The sequence below is a fragment of the Vanessa cardui genome, chromosome 3 (genome assembly GCF_905220365.1).
Source record: "Vanessa cardui chromosome 3, ilVanCard2.1, whole genome shotgun sequence".
NCBI classification, from domain to species: Eukaryota; Metazoa; Arthropoda; class Insecta; order Lepidoptera; family Nymphalidae; genus Vanessa; species Vanessa cardui.
The window spans coordinates 8,429,865-8,453,937 of NC_061125.1; the positions used below are offsets into that span (position 1 = coordinate 8,429,865).

Genomic DNA, 24,073 nt, shown 5'->3' on the forward strand with positions numbered 1-24,073 from the left:
TACATCTTTTAGTCTAAAAAACATTTTAGGTCCAAACTAAACATGCAGGATTCAACCCAGAACACACACAAAAAACCTCGATATAGGTCCATATTCAAAGATCGTACTTAAAAAACAAAAAAAGACACTTTATAATTGAATAAAGCATTATAGTGATCTTTTGGCTTTAATTTTATATACAAATTCAATATTTTTTGCTCCGACTCATTACAAAAGCCAAAGAGTTATATATTTATAACAATTATTATACTGACGTGTCATATACTAACGCATATAAATATCCTCAATCTTCATTTCAATTCACAGTTGAGATCCTTACCTCGGACTTTAACTATATTTCAAGTATATAATAATATCTACAATGTTAGGCATCGTCTGTTTGTTATTTGCTTTAAACGCTTACACGATCTCGGGTAAGAATTTAATATTTACTTTAAATATTTCAGAAATTTATTTACAATAACACTGATTGTATTTATTTGTTTTTTTATTTTATATATTAGTTTATTATCAAATTATTTTGTATCTTTCGAATATATACATATGTGTATTTTTTGTATCGATATTTAAGAAGATACAATACAAATATAATATGGGTGTCTAAAAGGAAGTTTTTAAAAACTAAACGATTCATCAAAATCATTAACTCTACAGAGTCGGATTATCTATTGGCAATGTAATGCTACTAGACCTGTAGCCAATACGAGGTTAGGCAGGTTGAAAAGTATTAAAATTAATCAATGAAATTGAATAATTTCAAATGGCACAAATTCATAATATACCGTTCAGAAACGGAGAGACCAAATTAAAAAAATAATAATAATGATTCAGATTAAAACACTCGAGGAAATTTTTAAGTTAAACTATAGTTATCGAGATGTTAATAAACTTATATCGTAATATTTCTATTAGAAATATATATAATAGATAGATATAGAATCGATTAAGAAAATGAGATTAAATTTTTCGAGGAGGAAAAGCGTTCTCAATATTCGCAAGAACGGTGTGAATTTCCCTAAAACCCTATTAAAAGTAGAATGTACCTTTACTTTATATAAAAAACAAAATGCCAAAGTGCAACTGAAATTCTTTCTAACAGATAGATTAAGATTAAGTTAGCTAATTGTCAATTTTTTTTTCTTATAAGACCATTTGAACCTTGAACTGTTTTGTTTTCATCAAAATCCATTTTGATTTTTATTAATATACAGTTAGTCAGAGTTATTTTCGCATTAAAATAAATCAACGTACAAGGGAAGATTAACGTAAATAAGACAAAGATTAATACACCAATTTTTAACAATATATTAATGGATTATAATTTATATGTAGAACGTAGGGTATCTAACATCTGAAGGCCCCGAAACTGCTAGAATTATAAAATTACTTATCAGTGTATATAAACTACTCAGCATAAAATATCATGAAATTAATATTCATCAAAAAACATTTATCATTCTTTAAACGAGATGTAACATTTGGTTTAGACTTGTGTACAAAGTTATTTACATTTTTCAAAGCTTCCTTCATCAAGCCATGCAAGCCCGAAGATTCTGCCTGTATCATATCTTCAGCAACCCAAGCTATTCCCTTCTTTGCTAAGGGTCAGCCAGAGATGGGTATAGAGCCCATGGATCCTCTGAAGCTAGAACTCATTAAGAGCGACCAGGGAGGTCTTAAGATTATATTCAAGGACTCCACCCTAACTGGCCTTAAGGACTGCAGTGTCGAAAACATCAAGTAAGTTTTATTTTAATGTTTTTGTATAAACCACATTTTTCAAAATCAACAATATATTGGTGTGAAGTGAGTTAATGGTAGCCAAGAACCTGTACTAAGGCCTTACATCGGTTATGGTTGTTTTTCAGCCGTATTATTATACGGCTGAAAAACTACGATATTACGTATGAACGAAGTAGAAATTTTTACCATTTTACATTACTAATAATTTATTGATTATAATATTTAATTTTTTATTTAATATTATTATTTATATATATAATAATGTCGCATAAGGTAAAATAAAAAAAATAAGAAAAACACATAATCTCCTCGAATTACCTTCTTTTTTTTAAATTGGCTTTTATTTGTCACATCTTGGCACAGATTATTTCGTCAAAAATTACCTTCTTACCTGTTACTCTCTCATACAGATTAATAAAGTTAAATTTTCAGTATTAAGCACATATTAAATGATTCCTGACATTTCATATGTAATAATAAAATATTCAGACATAATCCATTTGTATATGTTATATTGCAGTAATGAAAGTTGATTTAAACGATAAATGCTAACCATATTTTCCTTATAACTTGTCATTACCGTATTTAACAACCCATTGTCTGTATTGATTATTATGTATACATATAATTATGTACTGAGTACTAAATTAAGTGTGTTGAAAACATATACATATTAACACAGCAATTAAATCCAGGTTAAGTTCTAATAGACAATTGTAATATCAAAATAGACTGTGGTAGACATTTATTTCAAACATGTCGTCGTTTTTCTCTTTCGATCATATTTAACATGTACCTAATATTATTAAATGAGTATACGTACCTATATACCTTGACGACCTCCGTGGCCGAGTGGTATCTACACTGGTTTTCATGGGTACGCCACGCCGAGGTCCCAGGTTCGATTCCCGGACCAGTAGAGATTATAATTAGTTTTCTATGTTGTCTCGGGTCTGGGTGTCTGTGGTACCTTCGTTACTTCTAATTTTCCATAACACGAGTGCTTTAGCTACTTACATAGGGATTAGAGTAATGTATGTGATGTTGTCTATAAAACTTACAATTATTTTGTTAATATGAAAACTATATATTATCTGTTTGACTTAGAAAAATACATTCAAAGTAATTTTCCTCCCAACATGCAATAATCGCATTACGAGACGGCACTTTATAAAAAAAAAAAAAAACAATTTAATCACAACCTTTAAAAACATTTATAATTTGCGAGATCTTCTCAGACGTAACCTGTTTCAAAAGATACGAGATTACAATAATTAATTGCATTATTTATTAACCTTCATAGTCTGCATTGAAAAATATTGAGCTTTTTTTTCAAACAGTCCCAAAATCGAATCTCAAAAACACTGTCAAATCATTGTTTCTTGGATTAATCTATATCACATGGCATCCCATCGTGGTGTAAGTTTACACTAAGATCTTCTAGGATCCTCCTTTCGAGATTGACTGGAACCGTTTTAGTCTTTACTCGATTGAAGGACGAGATAATTATTAAACATATAGGAATATAACATCACAGTTCCCAAGTTCGATTGTTCGGTTCGATGGCATTGGTCATTTATGTAATGATTAACATGTTGGCAACAATGATGACAAGTCATCATCAGCTTTGCTGGCCTATTAACCTTATATATGCCATAAAAAACGGACGATGATTAATCTGCATAACACGTTTCCTCGACTATAAAAATCACTTTCCCTAAAGCTATTGTATGAATACTATTTCTTTAAACCTTTGCCTTTCAAAGTTGAACATTTCCGTAATTATTCAAAAATTCGCATTAAAATACATTCCCAATTTCATCAAGTTATTAAGTTTAAGTTGGCAATTTTTATATTTTATTAGAAGTATATTTTCAAGGTAACAATAGAATACTAGCACACCTGTTATCCCTTTTTAAATGAATTAAAAAAATTAGCATACATCGTACAAAATTTTAGTAAAAATAGATTCTGTTATTTTACAAATACACATTTATAGGTCATTGCAATTTGTATCCATAACATGTATATTTACAACAAAAGCTCTTAAAATAATCTCTAGAACATTTTATTTAGGGTATTTAAAATAATAAACAGTAGCTACCCGCTTATTAAATGCTTAACGTGATTGCCTGCAAAGACAAGATTTTCTAAGCGAGGCCAATTATATTTTCAACTACATAATAACGATATTATTTTCTTGACATGCGTTAATTATAATAAATGTAATAAAATTACCGTTATTAATATTAGTTTTTCCTTTTGCTATATCTACCTGTATACAGCATACACGAACAATATCTTATTTATTAAATACGAATTATTATTATTGATCTGCGACAGTACGGACAAGTAACCATCGGATTTATTTTACCCGGAGTTTCCGTAATCACTTTAGGCATTAAAGCTATTAATTTCGAGATATTTACCATGTTTTTTATTTTTTTTCGATGGACCTCGATATTTCGACATTATCTACGAATGTCTTGTTCACGAGACTGAACTGTGAAATCAATAACTTTAATAATAAAAATAACCATGTTAATTTAAAAATCTTTAAAAAATGTTAGTCTTTTGAAATGTATATGATATCTATTACTATTCAGAACTGTGATGTACGAAAGTAACACGATGTATTCAGACATACGAGGTGTATGGCTATACGACTTTTCACTAAATAAATAAAATATTATATGTATTACTCTTTTAAACTTACGTATTAAAACAAGCCCATGTATATTAAAAATTACTTTCCATACTAAACAAAATTATAGTGAAAACAAAAAGATCATAGAAAATCAATTTTCTTAAATTCCCGCGAACTTCTTATCGCTTATAACACGCAATAATGCTATGCAAATAATATACTTCAATTCGCTAATATTATGATTTGAATCATAATAATGGATAATTATTTATGTATACTGTCCAGTCGGTTTTAGGGTTCAAACCTGAAGCATAATAGAGATAGCTTGAACTAGATCATATTTTATTAGAGCAAAAACGCTTATATTAAAATAACTTAGCAAATATTTGGTAAGTACTCATTAAATTACGTAAAAATTATCACGTATAATATTTTTATAGTAAATAAAAACAGAAGAATTAAATATAAGTATGTTTAATAAGGAATATAATATACTACCAAGGCACAAACTTTAATAGATATATTTTATGTAGCAACACTAGGAAGTACAGTTTTGTAAAGAATAATTTAAAACAAAAATAACCTTAATGATATTTCTCCGTGATTGTCGTAACAGACTGAAATTAAATAATTCACGTGATTATAGAGTCGGTAGGAACAAAATTATATGCATTTGTTTACTTCGTTATAATAAATGATACAATAGAAATTATATTATGACAATAGGCTATTACAGATAATTAATGTGTAATAGTAGCTTAGACAGCTACCACTTATAATTATACGATACCACAGCGACGCAGTCTGTATTCGAAGCATTCTCTACATACTACAATTAGCAAAAATCTAATGTTACAGTAAATACATAATATGTGACTAACACTATAATATATTTTAGAGTGATTTATCTTTAGGTTGAAAGAGAGAGGTCACGCTTTGCAAATGCTGGAGGCTCAGGATAATACGTTTTTTAAAAAGATCAAAAACCAGTTTTGTAATTTTCATGAAGTGTAATGTTAATTTTGTACTTTATAAAAGTAAAGTAAAGTAACAGCCTGTAAATTTCCCACTGCTGGGCTAAGGCCTCCTCTCCCACTAAGGAGAGGGTTTGAAACATATTCCACCACGCTGTTCCAATGCGGGTTGATGGAATTCACATGTGGCAGAATTTCGATGAAATTAGACACATGCAGATTTCCTCACGATGTTTTCCTTCACCGCCGAGTATGAGATGAATTATAAACACAAATTAAGCACATATATATAGTGGTGCTTGCCTGGGTTTGAACCCGCAATCATCGGTTAAGATGCACGAGTTCTTACCACTGGGCCATCTGAGCTCGTATATAATATACACATATTTATACTGTCAAACAATAACAATAAAGACATAAAATTTTAGTTCCTCAAGGTTGATAGCGCATTGGAAATGTACTTCTTATAGAGTTAATATATCTATGAGTGATGGTTAGTACTTACCATTAGCTGGCATTTTTCATTGTCCGCCTACCTTTTATATCTATACTAATATTATAAATGTAAAAGTAACTCTGTTTGTCTGTCGCTCTTTTAACCAAACCACTGAATCGAATATGATGAAATTTGGAATTAAACAAACTTGAACTCAAAGGACATAGGCTACTTTTTTCAGACAACCAATCCCCTTAAATGTAGGCAAAGCTGCAGGCTACAACTAGTATAATATAATATATGTTAGATCCTCAAGCACAACACTTTATATTTTAAAAAAAAATTATCTCGAACTTGCGATTCGCAAATTGTATTTTGTTATGTATTCGACTATATTTTTGTGCATATCATTGGCATATAGATGATGAATGGATAATTTATTTTCTTTAAATAAAATACCGCGCAAATGGTTGAGTATTATAGCATTATGATCGTGACATATAAGAAAGCCAATAAGTCATTAAAAGCATTTAGAGTACCATCATAGCAAAAGTATATGAAATAAAGATCATTTAAATCATCATCAAATCATTGAAACTTCACGCAACTTTAAGTTACAACTACCGGAAATGTTGTTATTTGAGAGAGCACATAATGCCTTAAAATTTTAATAATTTGAAAATTATTGTAATCAACATGTTTCCGATCAAAGGAGTGTTTTTTTTTAATATATACTTATATATTTTGTTAATACAGGTACGACACATCTAAAATGAAACAACATGTTGCCTTAAAATGTAACCTGGTACTCACGGGAGATTACAACATTGATGGACAATTATTAATTTTGACAGCCCAGGGTGAAGGCAAATATAAGATTGATATACGTAAGTATATGCCCAAAATATTATAACAACAATACTATACTACTAGGAGACAATTTTTGTGAGGGATTTTTGTATTTTGACTTTTTGTGATGCCAATGTAGATATCCAAGATATTTATCCCAGAGTACGCAGTGCGTTTCGAAGAAGACTTTAGTGTAATATAAACATTATTAAAGACACCTGCAGACAGGTTGACTGTTGTTATCATTACATAGTACATATAAAACTAAGTCTATCCTTATGTATGCTTATTTTTCAAGCCCGTCTGGGTAGGTACCACCCACTCATCAGTTATTCTACCGCCAAATATCAGTACTCAGCATTGTTGTTCCGGTAGGCACAAGGGACATAACATCTTAGTTCCCAAAGTTGGTGGCACATTGACGATGTAAGGAATAGTTAATATTTCTTAAAGCGTCATTGTCTATGGGTGATGGTGACCACTTACCATCAGGTGGCCCATATGCTCGTCCGCCACCTATAACATAAAAAAATGCATACTTAGTATCAGCATTACAGCCGTGCGAAGCCCAGGGCGGTTCGCTAGTATTTGCCTAAAATAAACGTATATTTTAGGGGACATGCTGATTAAAGCTGTCATCGACATCTCTACGGTTAACGGTAAAGATGGAAAACCTCACTGGCATATTTCCAAGTGGACCTATACTTTTGACGTTTTAACTGGCACCACATTCGACTTCGAGAATCTTTTTAACGGAAACAAGGCCCTTGGTAAAGTATTAAATATAGTTCTGTATATATAAGTAATGATTTTGATTTGTGCCGAGATTTGAAAGTAGGTAGTTGATTAGTTTTTATAACAATCACGATACACATTAAATAAGTTAATTGAATATAATTTAATATCTTGTTATTATATCAATCTAAGTAATGCTAAATAGAATTTAATTATTCAATTGATTGAATTGTTTATAATTGCTTGGACAAAGCATTTAAAACTTCGATTGAAACAAGATAGTAGGAAAATAATATTTTGTTAAAATTTCAGCTCAGCCAGTATTAGATTTCGTTAACACCAGTTGGAAGGATGTTATGCTAGAAATAGCACCACCAATCGTCGATGCCATCGTTGCTAAAGTTGTCCATAGTGTGGAATCCTTGTATAAATTTTTCCCCATTGACCAACTGCAAGAATAAAAAAATCTTTATCAAAATTAATTATGTACTTAAAATTCAAGATTTGTGTTTATCTATATAATTAAATAAATGGTTTCAAAGATAATGATAGTTATTATTGAATATGTCTTTGCTCTATGTAGCATTATGAGATACCTAATAGACCGGGAAATTATGACACAAAATATTTGGTCATTTGTACCAGTAAGGCGGTTCTTCAGGGGTCTAAATTTTGCATAGCTAATCATCGTCGAGTAGCCATTCGCGAAAATCGCCTTGCCATACTTTTCCGACAGTTCCTAATGGCCGCCATACCAGTATAAAGGAGTAATTTTTTTTTCGCCTAACGATTTGTACCAGTTTTGCATTTGAAATTTTAAAAGTATTTGGAAAAATGTGACCGTTATTATTCAAAATCAAAATCAAAATAAACTTTATTCGAGTGGGCTTTTACAAGCACTTTTGAATCGTCAATTAACAATTAAGTGAAGCTACCACGGGTTCGGAAAGTAGATTCTGCCGAGAAGAACCGGCAAGAAACTCAGTGGTTCTCTTTTTCAACATTTAAAAAATACAAAGTCATGTTAGTTAATACAATTATTTAAGTTAATATATCCTACGTGGAAGTCAATCGGTATTAATTCCACGCTTTTTTATCATCTACCAAATCTTGTATCGAGTAATACGCCTTTTTTACCAATGTATTTTTTATAAATGATTTTAATTTACGAAACGGCAAAGTTAAAAATGTCTGCGGAATTTTATTATAGAAACGGATACCTTGTCCCAAGAAAGATTTGTTGACTTTGTGGAGTCGGAAACTTGGCGTTATAAGCTTATCTTTACTCCTAGTGCATATACAATGATTATCACTGATTTTATCAAAGTGATCAATGTTACTGTGAATATACATAATATTTTTGTAAATATATTGCGACGCAACAGTGAGTATTCCTACTTTGTTAAAAACATCCCCAAGAGAGTCTCCAGCTCCAAGACTATAAATAGACCGGATTGCTCTCTTTTGTAAAATAAAGACAGATTCAATATGTGCAGCGTTAACGCAAAGCATTATGCCATATGACATAATACTGTGAAAATAACCAAAATAAACTAAACGAGTGGTATCAATATCAGTTAGTTGTCTAACTTTTCTAACCGCGTATGCTGCGGAGCTCAGTCTTCCTGCCAGGGATGATAAATGGGGACTCCACTGAAGTCTGGAATGCAATTCTATTTCCACCGAACACCGTCGTATCGGCTACATCCAGCCGGCAACCACTTAAAGATATACTATAATCTTGCCTTCTAAAATTGGGTAGGGTAAAAACTACACTTTAAACCAATCGTGTATCTGTGATAATGCACCGTTCACATTGTCATATTCAGTTTTTTTCCTGTCGACCTTAAAAATTAGTGAAGTATCGTCAGCAAACAATACTATATCACAAATACCTTTAACATAGAAATAGAAACAGAAAGGGACCCAAAATTGAACCTTGTGGAACACCCATTTTCAACGTAGATCCAGAAGACTTTATTCCGTTAATGAAAACTTGCTGGATTTTTTGACTTAAGTATAAAGCAATGATATCAAGGGCTTTACTTTTAATACCGTAATATTTGAGCTTATAAAGACGAAGAAGAAGCGTCTCGTGTTCTACACAACCAAATGCTTTAGATAAATCACAGAACACTCCAATAGTATTCTGTGATTTTTCCGAAACATCGTAAATATGTTTAAGAAGCGCAATTCCCGCATCAGTTGTTTATCATAAATATTATATTTTTTTCATAAATATTATACTTGCATGTCCCTATTTGTGTTTGTCCCTCGCAACATCATTTTTATTTTTCCGTAATATTTCAGAATATTTATTCAGGGGCAACAGTTAATATCTTGTTTTACTTAAATGTATTCCAACGTTTCTTGAGCCGAGATGGCCCAGTGGTTAAAACGCGTGCATCTTAGCCGATGATTTCGGGTTCAAACCCAGGCAAGCACCACTATACGTATGTGCTTAATTTGTGTTTTTAATTCATGCTCGGCGGTGAAGGAAAACATCGTGAGAAAACCTGAATATGACTAATTTCAATTTCCTTTAGCCTAGCAGTGGGAAATTTACAGGCTGTTACTTTTTTTAGGTTTCGCGAATAGCACATTTATCCAGCACCAATTTCAAAAATATATAAGAAATTCAGCTGACTCCAGTGCATCCATTAATTTCCCATTGATTCATCAGCTTTCAGATTTTATGTACTAAATTTAATGATTTTGGTTTTTTTTATTATTTAACCTATTGCTGGGCTGATGTTGAAGATAATGAAAGTCACTAACTGGTTCACGATTTATTAACGAGACGCTACAATTATACGGACTGTAACGCACTTGATAGACTTTTTATACATGATATATGCCAAAGAATATGAGATACACAGATGTAAAATATTTTAGTCATAGAATATGTAACTTTACGAACTGTTTACTTTAATACCTATGTGCATATACGGCAGAAACCTAAGATTTATTACGCTAAGCGAATGCACTATATTAGATATAATAATGCACCTGATATCTATTATTTTGCAACATCATGATTGCGCCCAACTGTTCATTTATGTATATAAGAAATTGAAAAGGTTTAATTCAATTCAATTATTGGTTTAATGAAAAAGATTTAAGAATTCTTACATGAATCTTCCCAGGTCCCACACCCCCTCAACTTCCGGCGATGCTGATAGCGGTCAGAGAATGTAGGCACCGCGTAGTACTTCTCCAATCACCTATAACTTATCTGATCAGATCTTTTTCCTTTAACATAAAGCCCCTTAATTTTATAAAATTTTAAAATATAAATAAAATTACTGTAAAAGGTACTCATAAATTTATTAAACTATGAAATTATTTTAACTAACAGATTCCTCGTCATCATCAATAGTGTACTTAACTTTTCCTAATATATTCGCAATTTGTCTAAATTTAGGTTTTAAAACTACATTTTGATACTTTTATATTTATTATATTACAGATGCAAAATAAAATAACACAAAATCCACAAAATTGGTAATGACAGGTGTCAGATATCAATGTCAAAATATGCCCAATTCCCATACTTTCAATTTGCATGCACTTCATTTGATTCCTGAGTTAATATTTTAAAACCATTTTATTTATATATTATTTCATTTTGTATCAACTAATGAGCAAACAGTAAAATGCTTTGCCCTGAAGTTTGGAGTTTTCCTCCACCCAAAGTAATAACTTCATATAAGAAATGTGCAAACTTGGAAACAGTGATAAATACAGTTGAACGAAACTGTTTTTATAAAAGTGCGATTGTAACATGTCCGGATGAACTACATACGCCGCAACAAATTGCTGAAAATTTTCTAGAAGATACCGATTATTACAAGGTGTTCGATTGTCCTTTAACTGAATTTGTAGAGCCATCATTTATACAAAATTTTGTAAAAGCGGGAAAACTATATTGTCTTACAACAGATGTTAACTGCATTGTACAAAATTGTGCAGCTATAACTCCTGATGGAGTGTTAACATTGAATATTCTCGAATCCACGTATCAAACATTAGGTCTGGAAGGAAGTAAACGCCCTCATAATTATTATCAAGTACAGATTAACCTAATAGACTTGAAAAATTTAGAAAGAACCCGACAAGCGCTATCTAAAATTAAGCCATTTAATTTTAATGTGTCTTGGGAACCAGCTAAGAATAACATTTGTCCTTCATCAATTGCAAAGTATTTCTGTGACAGAAATTTTGAAGTGTCATGCCACAGTTTAGAAGTGCAAAAAATAACTCCAGATGTCCGAGAAATACCAACATTAGTAGATTGTGAGATAGAAGAAATTGTAGAATGGATTGGCATGCTGGCACATGGAGCAGAATTATGTCCGACAGAGGATTATGTTAGCTCATATAGTGAGCCTGAATGTGTTTCACCATTACAATCATCTAGGATATCACTGTTAATTCTTAAAGGATTTTTAAATCCAAATATAATTTCAAATGCATGTAAATCCTTGGCAGATTATGTTGAATCTCGAGAACTAAAAGATTATTGGTCTTCAATAAGCATACAAAGTGTAGAGGATAGTTTATGGCAGTGGAGTACTAGTAGCCCTAAAATGTTTCAGCCCCAGAACAGTTCATGTAATTTTTTCTTTTCCGAAGGTGGATGTGCAATTTATTCAATAGGACAATTAAAATATTCATAAATAATTAGTGTTTTTTGTTCATCTACATAGAACAACATGAATACCTAATTTTATATGGCCTGTTGCCATATGCATTGCTTTAATACACATATTTTAATATGTTAATTACTGTTACAACTTTTTTAAAATCTTATTACTATAGCTGAGAATAGCCACAGAATGGTGTGGAGGAAGCTAGTCCACACATCGGTAAAAGCATTTTAGGATAACCATGACCTTCAGTATAAACGCAAACTAAAAAGAGATAGAGATTAACAGAAATACAATTTATATAATTTAAACAATTAATTAAAAATGAATTACATTAGTCATACCTATAATATTATAACCAACTTTAAATAAATTTATAGCTGCTAATAAATACTTTAATAGTTGAAATATTGCACTTTTTTCTTCTGTATTATGAAGTTCCACTTGCGTGGAACCTGATCAATTAATAATCAAGAATTCTGGTTGCATGCTTCTGAATATTTTGAAACAAATATTTTTCAGTAGTGTTTATGCTCCAGAAAGGCATGATTGTCTGTTCTGATGTTTATGTAACTTTCTTTTATATAGAATTAAATTCCTAACAGTGCTATTAAAAAATCATTACACAAACACAAAATGAGGAGACTTATTAACAAACTGGTATAATAACACAGATTTTTTTGGAAGAAGTATAGGTTATTTGTTAATTTATTTTAATTTTAAAACCAAAGTATAAATTATGGTAATATTAATTAACATTGACGTAACCCTTCTGCTTAAATTACTACTAAAATCGGAAACATTTAAATAAAAATTCAAGTCAATATAAGTATTTATTTAATAAACAAAACAAGCTGCAGTTTGATATTTCATATATCAACATTCCCTGCACCAAATAAAAATTAAACCAATACAATCACATTTTTCACTGATTCTGAAATGCTACACAGGCTTTGAGAAGTAGTTTGGAATATAATGTTTTAACTTCATCTTATAAACTACATAATTCTATACCACTAAATATTAATAGGACAATAATATTGAGTGATAAGATAATAACAAGATATAGACATTGGTACTAATATTTCCCACTCAGCATTGATATTAAAAAGGACAGGTATTGATTAAATAATTGCAAACATCGGAAAACTACCAACTACTTAAGCAGATTTGGCTAATCCAATGACTCCACAAGCAATACGTGCCCCAGCATTTCCTGTGGTCTTGCTGAGTTCATGACCTCCGACACCAAGATCATCAGGATCTGCGTGCACTACCAAGGTGCGTCCAATGATACTGTTAGGTCCCGCAAGTGAGATTTGGGAATCTTGAATGTTCACCTAAAATGAATATAATTAGTTTCAATAGAATGTACCACATTAGACGGAACGAAAGTTTTACAAGCCAACTAGTTACCACTACCTCTATAAACTGATTTATCTTAACCATGTAACATTATTCTAGACAACACATGTTGAGACAAGCACCAATATCATAAAGAATAAAAATTTTAACAAAAAGAAAAACCGACTTCAAACAAAACACTATTTTAAAACAAATGAATATGCACGAAAAAGTAATAAAAATAATTGCGTATTCAACATATTTTTTAGAGTCTTCCTAAGTTAAATGAAATGAAAAATATTAGACTACTTAAAAGTCGATTAACGATTATATCATGTAGTTATAATTATTGGTATATTTGGAATCGGTGTCAGCCAATAAAACCCTACAGTATTCTTTTTTTATTATAAAATATATACTTCAAGGGTAATTTGGTGAATTATTATTATTAAATAAAATGGTTGGGAAGCACTACCTTTCAAACAAAAAAAAAATATCAAAATCGGTCCACCCAGTGAAAAGTTATGAGGTAACAAACTTAAAAAAAAAAAAAAAAAAAAAAAAAAAAAAAAAAAAAAAAATACAGACGAATTGATAACCTCCTTTTGGAAGTCGGTTGAAAAAGAATCTTAATCTTGGCGTTTATGTATATATTATACAATCCCCTAAATAAAACAATAAGTCAGTTGTTATTCAAGCAAAGTATTAATTATCATATTACCTTTGTGACACCACCATCAGTCGAAGCTTCAATGTTACCAAGATCTCCAACATGGCGGACTGAGGCATTGGGAGCTCCATGATCTTGTTTCAAAGGATTGAAGTGAGCTCCTGCAGACGTGCATCCATTTGTGTTGTCACCAAATTCATGGACATGGAATCCATGTTTGCCCTGGAATTCAGTTACATTATTATTAGTAGAATAAATATTCACATTTTGAAGTGATAAAATAAATAAAAACAATAAGTAAAAATAGATAAAAAAAATAGTGTAGGGAATAATTGTTAAGAAAATTAATGATTGATAACATTCTTTGACCCAATGTTATGAATATGCATCATAGTTTAGGTTTATATAGGAAAAATATTTTTAATAAAAACAACATATGACATCAAGTAAATGATGGTAAAAAATAATATACGACAACATAACAGACAGAGTGACAGAAATTAATTTAGTATTTCACAAGCATGTTCGTAAAATCTAATGAAAATAAAGAAATACAATATGAACACATAATATTCTGGTTTCAGGCAAAAACAATTTAATAGAAGTGGTGCATAACAAAATGGGAAAATTTATATCAATTCAATCAATAAGTAGCACCTATAATTATACAAAGCAATCTACAATTCTACAAGCATACTTATTATGAAATAACTCATTATCATGAAAGCAAGGTCAGATGACCCATGTATGCATATAAGATAGGCATAATAATAGAACAAAATGAAAATATTTTAATTAACAATAATGTTTTTAAAAGCTAGTCATAACTGTAAATAATGAAGAAACCTAGATAGAATTTTTTTAAATAAAATTATGTAATTAATTTGTATTCCATGTTGAACTTGCTTACTTGTTATAGATATATTTATTTTACATGTTTTAATACGAATAAATTGTACTGTTTATAACTTTAAAATTATAAATCTTCTGTTGTGTATTATACATTAGTCCTAAGCAGTTGTACCAATTTTAACAATTTTTTTATTGTATGTGTAGGTCTCTCCAGTTTAAATTGGCCCCCATAGGTGGCTATGCTGATGCATAGCCACCTCTATTTCCTGATGGAAATAAATAAAATTTTAATTTCATCCAAAGTTCTGATGGGTAGTTAGTTACTTTATATTTATAAATTGTCACCAAAGTATATACTATAATTATAATAAAAATTACATTTCATAGGACTTTGGTAGCCAAGACACACATTAAAGAAATATATATTTGAAGGATTTTAACATTCAGTTCAAAATAATAATAAGTTTTATTATTATACATTAAAGCCTATCTGCATAAACATGATCAATAATCTGCAAGTCATTGTTACATACAAATACTAAGCAGAACGTATAAGAGCTAAATCAATAACTGTGATTAATTGATTAGGGAATAAAATACCTTTGATAGTCCCTTTACTTCTCCGGAAACTACAACAGGGGAACTGTCATCCTGAAATGATAAAAAAAAACATAGTTAGTTGGAGATGTAGTTGGTCTGCAGTACCAATATCAAGTGTCAACCTGCTGTGGTAACCAATTATCATCACCATCGCTAATATAGCAATGTCATGACAAAAAATACTAATTTATTATTTTGTTCCCAAAAAAAGGAACAACATGTATAGTAATATACCTCGGATGGCTGTTGACTACTCGTAAAGACGTATATTTATAAGTAAATCGTACTAACTACATTATAGTTGAGTTTATGACCTACAGAAAAATATACTTTTAAAGGAACATATAGGAATGTACTTAATAGTATGAACAAAGTTCTGTAGTTATACACACACGTGCGGTAGCTTCTAGAAAATACCAACATACTTCAAAGTACATATAATAATAATCATACACATTCCTTTTTTTAACAAGTTTTAGTTTACCTTGTAATATATCTTACTATGAAATTACGTCAATCTCAAGGTTATCATGACGAGCAATTATAACATACCAAATATATTATATCAAAAATACCTTCTGATCGAAGAAGACTGTGCCACTTATATCACCATTTAAAACGCACACTGCTTTGGCCGGCATTATTATGCAATTGATTATTTAGAAAGAATAACTGCAGTAGATAATGTTTACAGTTAATCTAGACTCTTATGATATGTGAGGCAAAGTGACTTAAGCTTAATTAGGTATGTAGAGTTATAGAGATAAAAAGTACAGTCAAATACAGATGTTCACTACGCTGCAGTTCGCTAGGTAATAAAATAATTATTTGTATTTGTTAAAACTTCAAATGTATAGCCGGGTTCTTCAAATATTCTGACGTACCTATATGGGTAACTTTTCAAGCTATAACTTATCTGTGGTCATGTAGTGACTTTTTGTTGAAATGCTTATTTAAGACTTTAACGCCGATAATTGTTAAATACTAAGAAATTATACACCAAATACTTGGACGACAAGAAAGATAGAATTTATTAGTTGTTTAAATATACAATTAAGTTACAATTTTTTTCTTACTACTGAAAAGAAGCACATTACACAATATCATTACTCTTGGATCATACATTGTTAGACTAAGTATATCATACATAAACAACAAAACATAAGGAAACTTTTCTTTACTAATTGAATTATAGATCATCATTTGACAAGGTAAAGAAATAAATGTAACTTTAAAGACAGGTCTCACAATCTAACTTAAAGCGTGTTCCTAAGGTATTAAGCACGTTGCTAATCGGCTATCTGTTTATATGCAAATTATACATTTAAAAATACAACTGACGCTCTTGCAGCAAACTTTGCATTTATTTGGACAAAAAAGTCGAGCGAGTTATATTTATATTATTATAATATTGTACCATTTATATATATGAATCGTATTTTTAGTTATTATCATAAGAATTAATAACATTAAATGCTTAAATATATACAAATATGAACTAAAACTTGTTACTGTATAAATGTTGACCACGTGGAATGGGGGCAAGAATGCTAGCAGCATTGTCCCGTTGAATCGCAATTTCGATCTTCTGAGCAAAAAACGAACCAGCCATCGGGTAATTTAAGAATAGCAACACCGTAATTTTGACACATGAAGATTGATTGATTGTCATAATTGAAAATGGCTTATGACTTTTAGTTGTCAGTAATTCAAAACATAAACCTAACCTACCTACTTTGATTTATAGTTAGTAGTTACATACTCCTTGTTTCTTAAAGAAAAGGAAGATTGTTAGCGCCGGCGCAATAGCGATCTCCATGTGTCTACTGCCAACAAAATTTGGTGTCGACTAAAATGAATATTTTATTTTATTAGAATTACATTTTGTCTATACATAACAAATTTGCATTTATAAAAATTATGGAAGAAAATGTTACTATCGCAGCAATGCCTTCTCCGGTAAATATAACTTCCAAATAAATGAAGTTGCCCACATGGTAAATAATAAAAATAAAAAATGATCGTTTTTAATTTGCAGGCAATATCTGCTGAAGTAGAATCTACGCAAATTATAGAGGAAGGCCCTAGGGTAAGTTATAAAATGATGGAAATACTGCATTTTTTCCCTATTTTTTTTTGTATTTAATCTCAATATTTTTCATTTTAGGTATGCCCACTTTGTTCTTCTGAAATAAGATTTTTTTTCATAAACTTCAATGAAAAAATGTTGATGTGTGAGAATATTGAATGTGAATTTCCGTTTGGGTACGAAGACTTACAGTTTGTACGATTCGAAAATGAAGAAGACATGAGTGATGTTATATCAGTAAGAACCAAAAGAACCCACATCTCACCTGTAGCAACTGGTTCTGTAATATCTACAGCTAGCTGGTCTGAAATAGACAAAATCAATAGAGTTTACGATTCAGAGGATAGCCAGCTAGAACAACGATCATATGATATTCCATCTCAGACGGATAAGAGAAAAAATAAGAAAAAAACAAAAGAAAGTGAAATTTTAATTCAGAAACATGTCGAAGATATCAAAGGATTGAACATGGAACTAATGGAAATATCTGAGACCAACAAAATAATTAAGAATGAGAGGTGGATTAAAAACCTCATGACACTGCAAGGGAAGTCAGGTGTAAAGCTTTTAAAACCAGAGGAATTAAAACAAGTGAAGAAGGACAATAAGGATATCAAAATAAATATTGATACTGGTAACAGCTCTAATATATCGACAATTAAAATCCAAATTGCTGAGACTGATGTTTAGTTAACCGAAACTGATGTACCATCAGTATCTGTGTTCAATTTACATTAAAGAATGTAAATCTAAATTATACTGATAAATGTAATTTGAGAGGTGATTGTTATTAAGTTGCAGTTCAATAATGTGTAAATGAGATCTTACCTAAATTTTGATAAAAAAAATAGCAATTCTACCTTTTTCATTTGAATAAATTAAGAGGGTAGTCTTATTATTGTAATTCAATTAAAAAAATGTGTAAAAATCTTCAAAGTACAATTGATACAATCAGTTTAGTGTTTTTTATATCTATTTAAAACTGTGTTTATTTATGTAAACAAAGTGTTATAGATAGCTTTATTCTATACTACTTAACTATGCTATGGATACTGGTAAAAGTACCTTAGAAATGTGGATTACATTTGGGGTAATCTTTTACTTTACTGGTGTTTATTTAACTAATATAAAATTAAAATGTTATTGTATTTCAAATTTGGAATAAAATATTACATGTAGGTCTACTATCTAGCAAAGGCTTCCTGTCCAATTTTGTGTTTAATCTGATATATTTCTACTACAGGAGAAATGGTCAGCACACAAAATTATTATATAACTTCATGCCAGGCCTAAGTTCTCTATATTTAACACAAAAGGAAGTTCTTGCCTAGTAGTGGGACATTTTTGTTTATTTTGACAAAAATGAATTTATAAATTAATTTTAATAACAGTCAATTGTGCTTTCTGTTAAAGTATAAATTACTAACTTTTTTTGTAAAGAAAATCAGACTGAAAATATGATTTACATAATTATTTTGGTTTTACTTTTTGTATAAGAAGGAAGATGGGCTAATGCACTTTCACATAATAGAAGCATTTCCCGTATTAGTAATTAAAATAAATATCTGTATTTCGAGTTACAAGCAATTGTTATTAACAAAATTACCAAAGATATGGCTGAAAACACATATTTTTTCCATTTTCATGACGTTACGAGAGAGAGTAGGATGTAACTAATAGATCAGACATAATATTAGTTCACATTGTGCATTGTGGTACATTGTGGTACATTTGCAGGATATAAAATGTTTATCGCCTATTTTACATCTTCCTTCCAATTTTGAATATTCTAATTTTATTTTATTTTTCTTGCACATAGAAGACCACCGTTTTTGTTTTTTTTTATTTTGTTATTTATTTTTTAAGTTATGCCTCGCATGTCAGGCCTTTAGTATTCTTGTTAATTGTGATTAATAAATTATTAATAATGAATGTTATGTGATATTAGAGTACTAAAGTACAAACTCATAAACTACTTTTTGTATTGTAATATTTGTTTTATTTTTATACATTTTCTACAAACTCAAACTCAAACTCAAATAACTTTATTCAATATAGAAGCATTACACTTTCTTATTGATGGTCAATTGAAATACTACCACCGGTTCGGAAAAGAAAGTACCCTGACCTGAGAAGAACCGGCGAAAGAAACTCAGCGGGTTTTTTTTTGTTTATCTCATATATTATATAAATAAATAATTTAATATAAGATGAAATAGCCAGGAGGCGATCGTTTCATTCCCAAGGTGTGCTATCGATCATAAACTCATTAATTGTATAATAACCTTTTGCACACAAGCGTTCCTTAATAATTTTTTTTGAATTTGGCAACAGAGGCATTTGAACGCTTTCTGGGATCCTGTTGTAAAACCGTATACATTACCCCACAAAGGAGTTACTGACTCTATGCAGTCGAGTAACAGGAGTAACAAGTTTGTGTTTGTTCCTTATACCAATGTTATGAATATCACATTTCCCATGAAATCATGAATATTTTTTCGTACATACATAACATTACAGAATATATATTGAGAAGCAGCAGTCAATATCTTGATTTCTTTAAATTTATTCCTTAACGATTCTTTAGCTCCTAGGTTATAGATTGCGCGAATAGCCCTCTTCTGTAGCACAAATATGGTATGGATAGCGGCTGCATTGCCCTACAGCACAATACCGTATTACATTATACTATGAAAGTAACTGAAATATACTAAGCGAGCCGTATCAACATCGGTACATGATCTAATTATTTTGACCGCGAATGCCGCAGAACTCAGTCTACTCGCCAATCCGTTAATATGGGGGCCCCATTGCAACTTGGCATCAACAGTGAGGCCAAGAAACTCAGCAAAATCAATTGGGTCCATCGATTCCCCGTTGATGAGTACATCGGCTTTTACATTTTGTACATTTGGTGTACGAAATTTCACAATTTTAGTTTTATTATTATTTAGTCTAAGATTATTTACGCTAAACCAATGTACTATATCAGCTATAGCATTGTTTACGTCGTCGTACTGTACCTGTTTTCTATTAAAAAACTAAGGAGATGTCATCAGCAAACAATACTATATCATGTTTGTTCCCAACAAGAAAGGGCAAGCCATTTATATATGTGAGAAACATAAAAGGTCCAAGAATTGATTCCTCAGGGGGAGGTTGTTATGGGGATATCAACTGAGACCCCAGGAGACCTTGAGAAGGTCGAGCGCACATTCTCTAATTCCATAGTGATAAAGTTTCCTGACCAGAGTCTCATGTTGAACACAATCAAAGGCTTTGGATAAGTCACAGAAAATCCCTAAGGCATCCCGTGACGAAGAGTCTTCATACTGATATTCTTAATAAGCTCGATACCAGCGTCTGTAGTCAAGCGACCCCTCGTGAAGCCAAATTGTTTACTATGAAGCAGATTATGTTTGTTAAAGTGTTCTAATAATTGATTTAGAATTATTTTCTCAAATATTTTGCTCAGGGTAGGTAGAATTTAAATTGGCCTATAGTTGTTGGGGTCTGAAGAACTACCAGATTTAAATATTGGAATAGCTTTACTATGTTTCATAAGGTCAGGAAATATACCACGTTGGACACAACTATTAAATATTAAAGCAAGATAAGGTGCAATCACATCAATAATCGGATTTATCACCTTTAGAGAAATACCCTATAAATCAGCCGTTTTCTTGATGTCTAGTGACTTAAAGGCGCGTATTATGTCGTTGGGGTTTACAAGGGTAAAATTAAAGTTAGATTTGCAAGCTCTTACATTTTCTTTCATCAATGACTCGGCAACATCAGGAGAAGAAATAAGTAACTTAGTCGTCAAAACTGGTATGTCAGGAAAAATTTTTCAAAAACTGTAGCAACTTCGTTTTGGCTATTTACTACTTTACTTTATTTACTATTTTTTCTGCATTATAATTCAGGCTCAATTCGGAGTTGCAACTGCCAACTCTACCAGTTTCACAATTAATAATATTCCAGGTCATTTTTATCTTGTCATGTGCATTCTTAATTTAATTTTTATAGTTAAAGATTTTGCCGAAAAGCACACTTTTTTAAATAATCTTGAATAGTTACTTACATAATTGGCAAAAGTGGCACTATGATTGTACGTCCTTTCATTGTAAAGCTCATACATTCGTTGCCTACTTTTATGAATTCCAATAGTCGCCCTATCATTAAATTTTAAAAAGTTTTTTGTATTGACTGTTTTAGAAGTGAATATGGATTTAAAATTGTTTCTAATTAATTTGAATAAATTGTTATACAAGACATTGGGATTGTCACTAAAAGATAGGTGAGGGAGATATTACTTCTAAACTTCTCAATACGACTTGTGGTCAAAGGAACAAACATTATCTTTTCAGAAGTATTTACTTTTTTAACATGAAAATTAAATATAGTTAATAATATTGTTTTCGACAATGATCTGAACTTAAGTTATTAATAATAATTTTGTGTTGTGGAAATATATTATATAGGTAGCAAATATATTATCTATGCAAGTTGCTGTGGAATCTGTTATTCTAGTTGGTTCTAAGAACAGATTTACCAGATTATATGAACTTAACAAAGTTCTGAATCTAATACTTGTGGTTGAATTATGCAATAAATTTGCATTAAAATCTCCACAAACTATAATTTCTTTATTAGATCCAGATAATTTCGACAAAACATTGTCTAACATGTTTTCAAACAATTCATATAATCCACTAGGGGGCCTGTATACGCATACAACAATGACACGCTTAAGCTCTGCACAGGCTATTTCAATAGAAAGGCTCACAATAAATCTTTACGTTCTTTAAATTTAATATTTTTACTCATAAGTATTAAAGAGCCACCACGTATAGCTTTATTTCTACTGAACAGAAACATTACATTAAAGTTTTAACTATTTACAATGAACTCAAAGAATCTGAAGCCGTGAATTATTTTTATATAAATTGTTGTAATTGTTGTTGTAAATGAGTTAAAATTAAAATGTTGATAACATCGGCAATACACCACCGACCTTGGAAAATAACATCTTATCTCCCTTTGTCATGTCTAGAACCCCCCATTTGTCTGATGAAAATCGGTGACGCATTGGCCCATATACCAACACGCATTTAAACATGGTGGAATAAGCTGAATATCTCCTCAGAAAGAGATGTCTTAACCAAGTCGAGTAGATTTATAACCACGTTTAAAAGTACCACACCTTTATAGATGTTTTTCTCTGTATGTATTTCGTGTACGTCGCTGTAGAAAGGCATCGAAATGATAATATCTCGTATGCAATACTGATATTTGTTTCTTCATAAATCCGCAATATTACAAAGAAGTAAGTCAGAAGGCGTATTATTCGATACAAGATTTTGTAGATGATAAAAAAGCGTGGAATTAATACCTGTTGACTTCCAGGCAGGGTATATTATTTTAATAATTGTATTAACTAAAATGACTGTACTTTTTTTTTAAATGTTGAAAAAGAGTAACCACTGAGTTTCTTGCCGGTTCTTCTCGGTAGCATCTACTTTCCGAACCGGTGGTAGCTTCACTTAATTGTTATATGACGATTCAAAAGTGCTTGAAAAAGTCTTCTTGAATAAAGTATATTTTGATTTTGATTTTTGTAGGTCTTTATAAGAGAGGTGGCATTTTTAAGCCGCGCCACACTAACGGTGCAACACTTACGTTACTCTAGTGAAATTATAAGAAAGCTGATATAGGATCTTTGCGAACAAGAAATTGAAAGTGATACTTTATCTGTCCAAGTATTCTGCACCAGCGTGTTACCTGCTTTCATAATTACTACAGACTACAACACAACTATATCTATAATTAAAATGAGTAATAAATAGTATTAAACAATGTCGCTTCCTGTTTCAGCCTGTTTTTGATTTAAAGAATTTATATGCGGTTTTACTGAAAGAAAGTATCAAGGTATTTTGCTTTTTAAGGAAGGTTTGTATATATATATGATTGGTTGATATTTTGTACAAAATCGGTTTTCGTACGCTAACAGGGCTAAAGCTGGTTAAACATTAAAGGATACCTATATCAAATCAATGTACGAGAAAATTTGAAGTCATTTTTTTAAACCTAAAAAACATATCTTTAGTATAAATTTTAATTCGAGAACTAAAAACTAATCTAATATTGTGATTGATTCATAAAAGTTAAATTGTCTAAAATAATAGTTAATCTGTTATTAGTTGAGTAAGATCTATTGAATTAATCTATATACTATACCACTATATAAATCTCTGTCTGTACACTAAATTTTTTTGTCGAATTTCGTCATAAGTATGCATTTTATGACTGACTAATATCAGTTTTACTATTTTTGAAATTTTTTTCTGTCTGTCTCTCTGTATGTCCCGCTATAATTCGAGAACGGCTGAACCGATCTTTACAAAAATTTGTCTACGGTAAGAACACGTGATTGCGCAAATGATAGGCTATTTATATATTTAAAAAAAGATGTGTTTGTATGT

The 24,073-nt window shown here is 30.6% G+C and overlaps 4 protein-coding genes across 4 annotated transcripts; 3 read left to right on the plus strand and 1 right to left on the minus strand.

Moving 5' to 3' along the window:
- The first annotated feature begins 302 nt into the window (after positions 1-302).
- LOC124543952 (protein takeout-like) lies at positions 303-7,930 on the plus strand. Its single transcript, XM_047122291.1, has 5 exons — positions 303-413; positions 1,521-1,740; positions 6,557-6,687; positions 7,264-7,419; positions 7,697-7,930. The coding sequence occupies exons 1-5, from the start codon at positions 362-364 to the stop codon at positions 7,843-7,845; spliced, it is 708 nt and encodes a 235-aa protein (XP_046978247.1). The 5' UTR covers positions 303-361; the 3' UTR covers positions 7,846-7,930.
- A 2,995-nt stretch (positions 7,931-10,925) lies between these two features.
- Positions 10,926-12,068, plus strand: LOC124543571. The gene has a single exon (XM_047121806.1). It carries the CDS (start codon positions 11,041-11,043, stop codon positions 12,061-12,063), a length of 1,023 nt encoding a protein of 340 aa, XP_046977762.1. The 5' UTR covers positions 10,926-11,040; the 3' UTR covers positions 12,064-12,068.
- A 785-nt stretch (positions 12,069-12,853) lies between these two features.
- On the minus strand, positions 12,854-16,380 carry LOC124543572 (superoxide dismutase [Cu-Zn]). Its single transcript, XM_047121809.1, has 4 exons — positions 16,075-16,380; positions 15,500-15,550; positions 14,099-14,269; positions 12,854-13,373 (listed from the first exon to the last, which is right to left on the minus strand). Exons 1-4 carry the CDS (start codon positions 16,138-16,140, stop codon positions 13,194-13,196), a joined length of 468 nt encoding a protein of 155 aa, XP_046977765.1. The 5' UTR covers positions 16,141-16,380; the 3' UTR covers positions 12,854-13,193.
- A 792-nt stretch (positions 16,381-17,172) lies between these two features.
- On the plus strand, positions 17,173-19,563 carry LOC124543833. Its single transcript, XM_047122155.1, has 3 exons — positions 17,173-17,458; positions 17,538-17,588; positions 17,667-19,563. The coding sequence occupies exons 1-3, from the start codon at positions 17,420-17,422 to the stop codon at positions 18,276-18,278; spliced, it is 702 nt and encodes a 233-aa protein (XP_046978111.1). The 5' UTR covers positions 17,173-17,419; the 3' UTR covers positions 18,279-19,563.
- The last annotated feature ends 4,510 nt before the right edge of the window (positions 19,564-24,073 follow it).

Excerpts from the sequence above, each read along its gene's own strand:
- LOC124543952 (XM_047122291.1), top strand. The coding sequence starts at position 362 with ATGTTAGGCATCGTCTGTTTGTTATTTGCTTTAAACGCTTACACGATC. Across the intron at positions 1,741-6,556 it reads TGCAGTGTCGAAAACATCAA|GTACGACACATCTAAAATGA; the intron begins GTAAGTTTTATT and ends TTGTTAATACAG. Across the intron at positions 7,420-7,696 it reads TAACGGAAACAAGGCCCTTG|CTCAGCCAGTATTAGATTTC; the intron begins GTAAAGTATTAA and ends TTAAAATTTCAG.
- LOC124543571 (XM_047121806.1), top strand. The coding sequence starts at position 11,041 with ATGCTTTGCCCTGAAGTTTGGAGTTTTCCTCCACCCAAAGTAATAACT.
- LOC124543572 (XM_047121809.1), bottom strand. The coding sequence starts at position 16,140 with ATGCCGGCCAAAGCAGTGTGCGTTTTAAATGGTGATATAAGTGGCACA. Across the intron at positions 14,270-15,499 it reads AAGTAAAGGGACTATCAAAG|GGCAAACATGGATTCCATGT; the intron begins GTATTTTATTCC and ends ACTGAATTCCAG. Across the intron at positions 13,374-14,098 it reads CTGATGGTGGTGTCACAAAG|GTGAACATTCAAGATTCCCA; the intron begins GTAATATGATAA and ends TATTCATTTTAG.
- LOC124543833 (XM_047122155.1), top strand. The coding sequence starts at position 17,420 with ATGGAAGAAAATGTTACTATCGCAGCAATGCCTTCTCCG. Across the intron at positions 17,459-17,537 it reads TCGCAGCAATGCCTTCTCCG|GCAATATCTGCTGAAGTAGA; the intron begins GTAAATATAACT and ends TTTAATTTGCAG. Across the intron at positions 17,589-17,666 it reads TTATAGAGGAAGGCCCTAGG|GTATGCCCACTTTGTTCTTC; the intron begins GTAAGTTATAAA and ends TTTTCATTTTAG.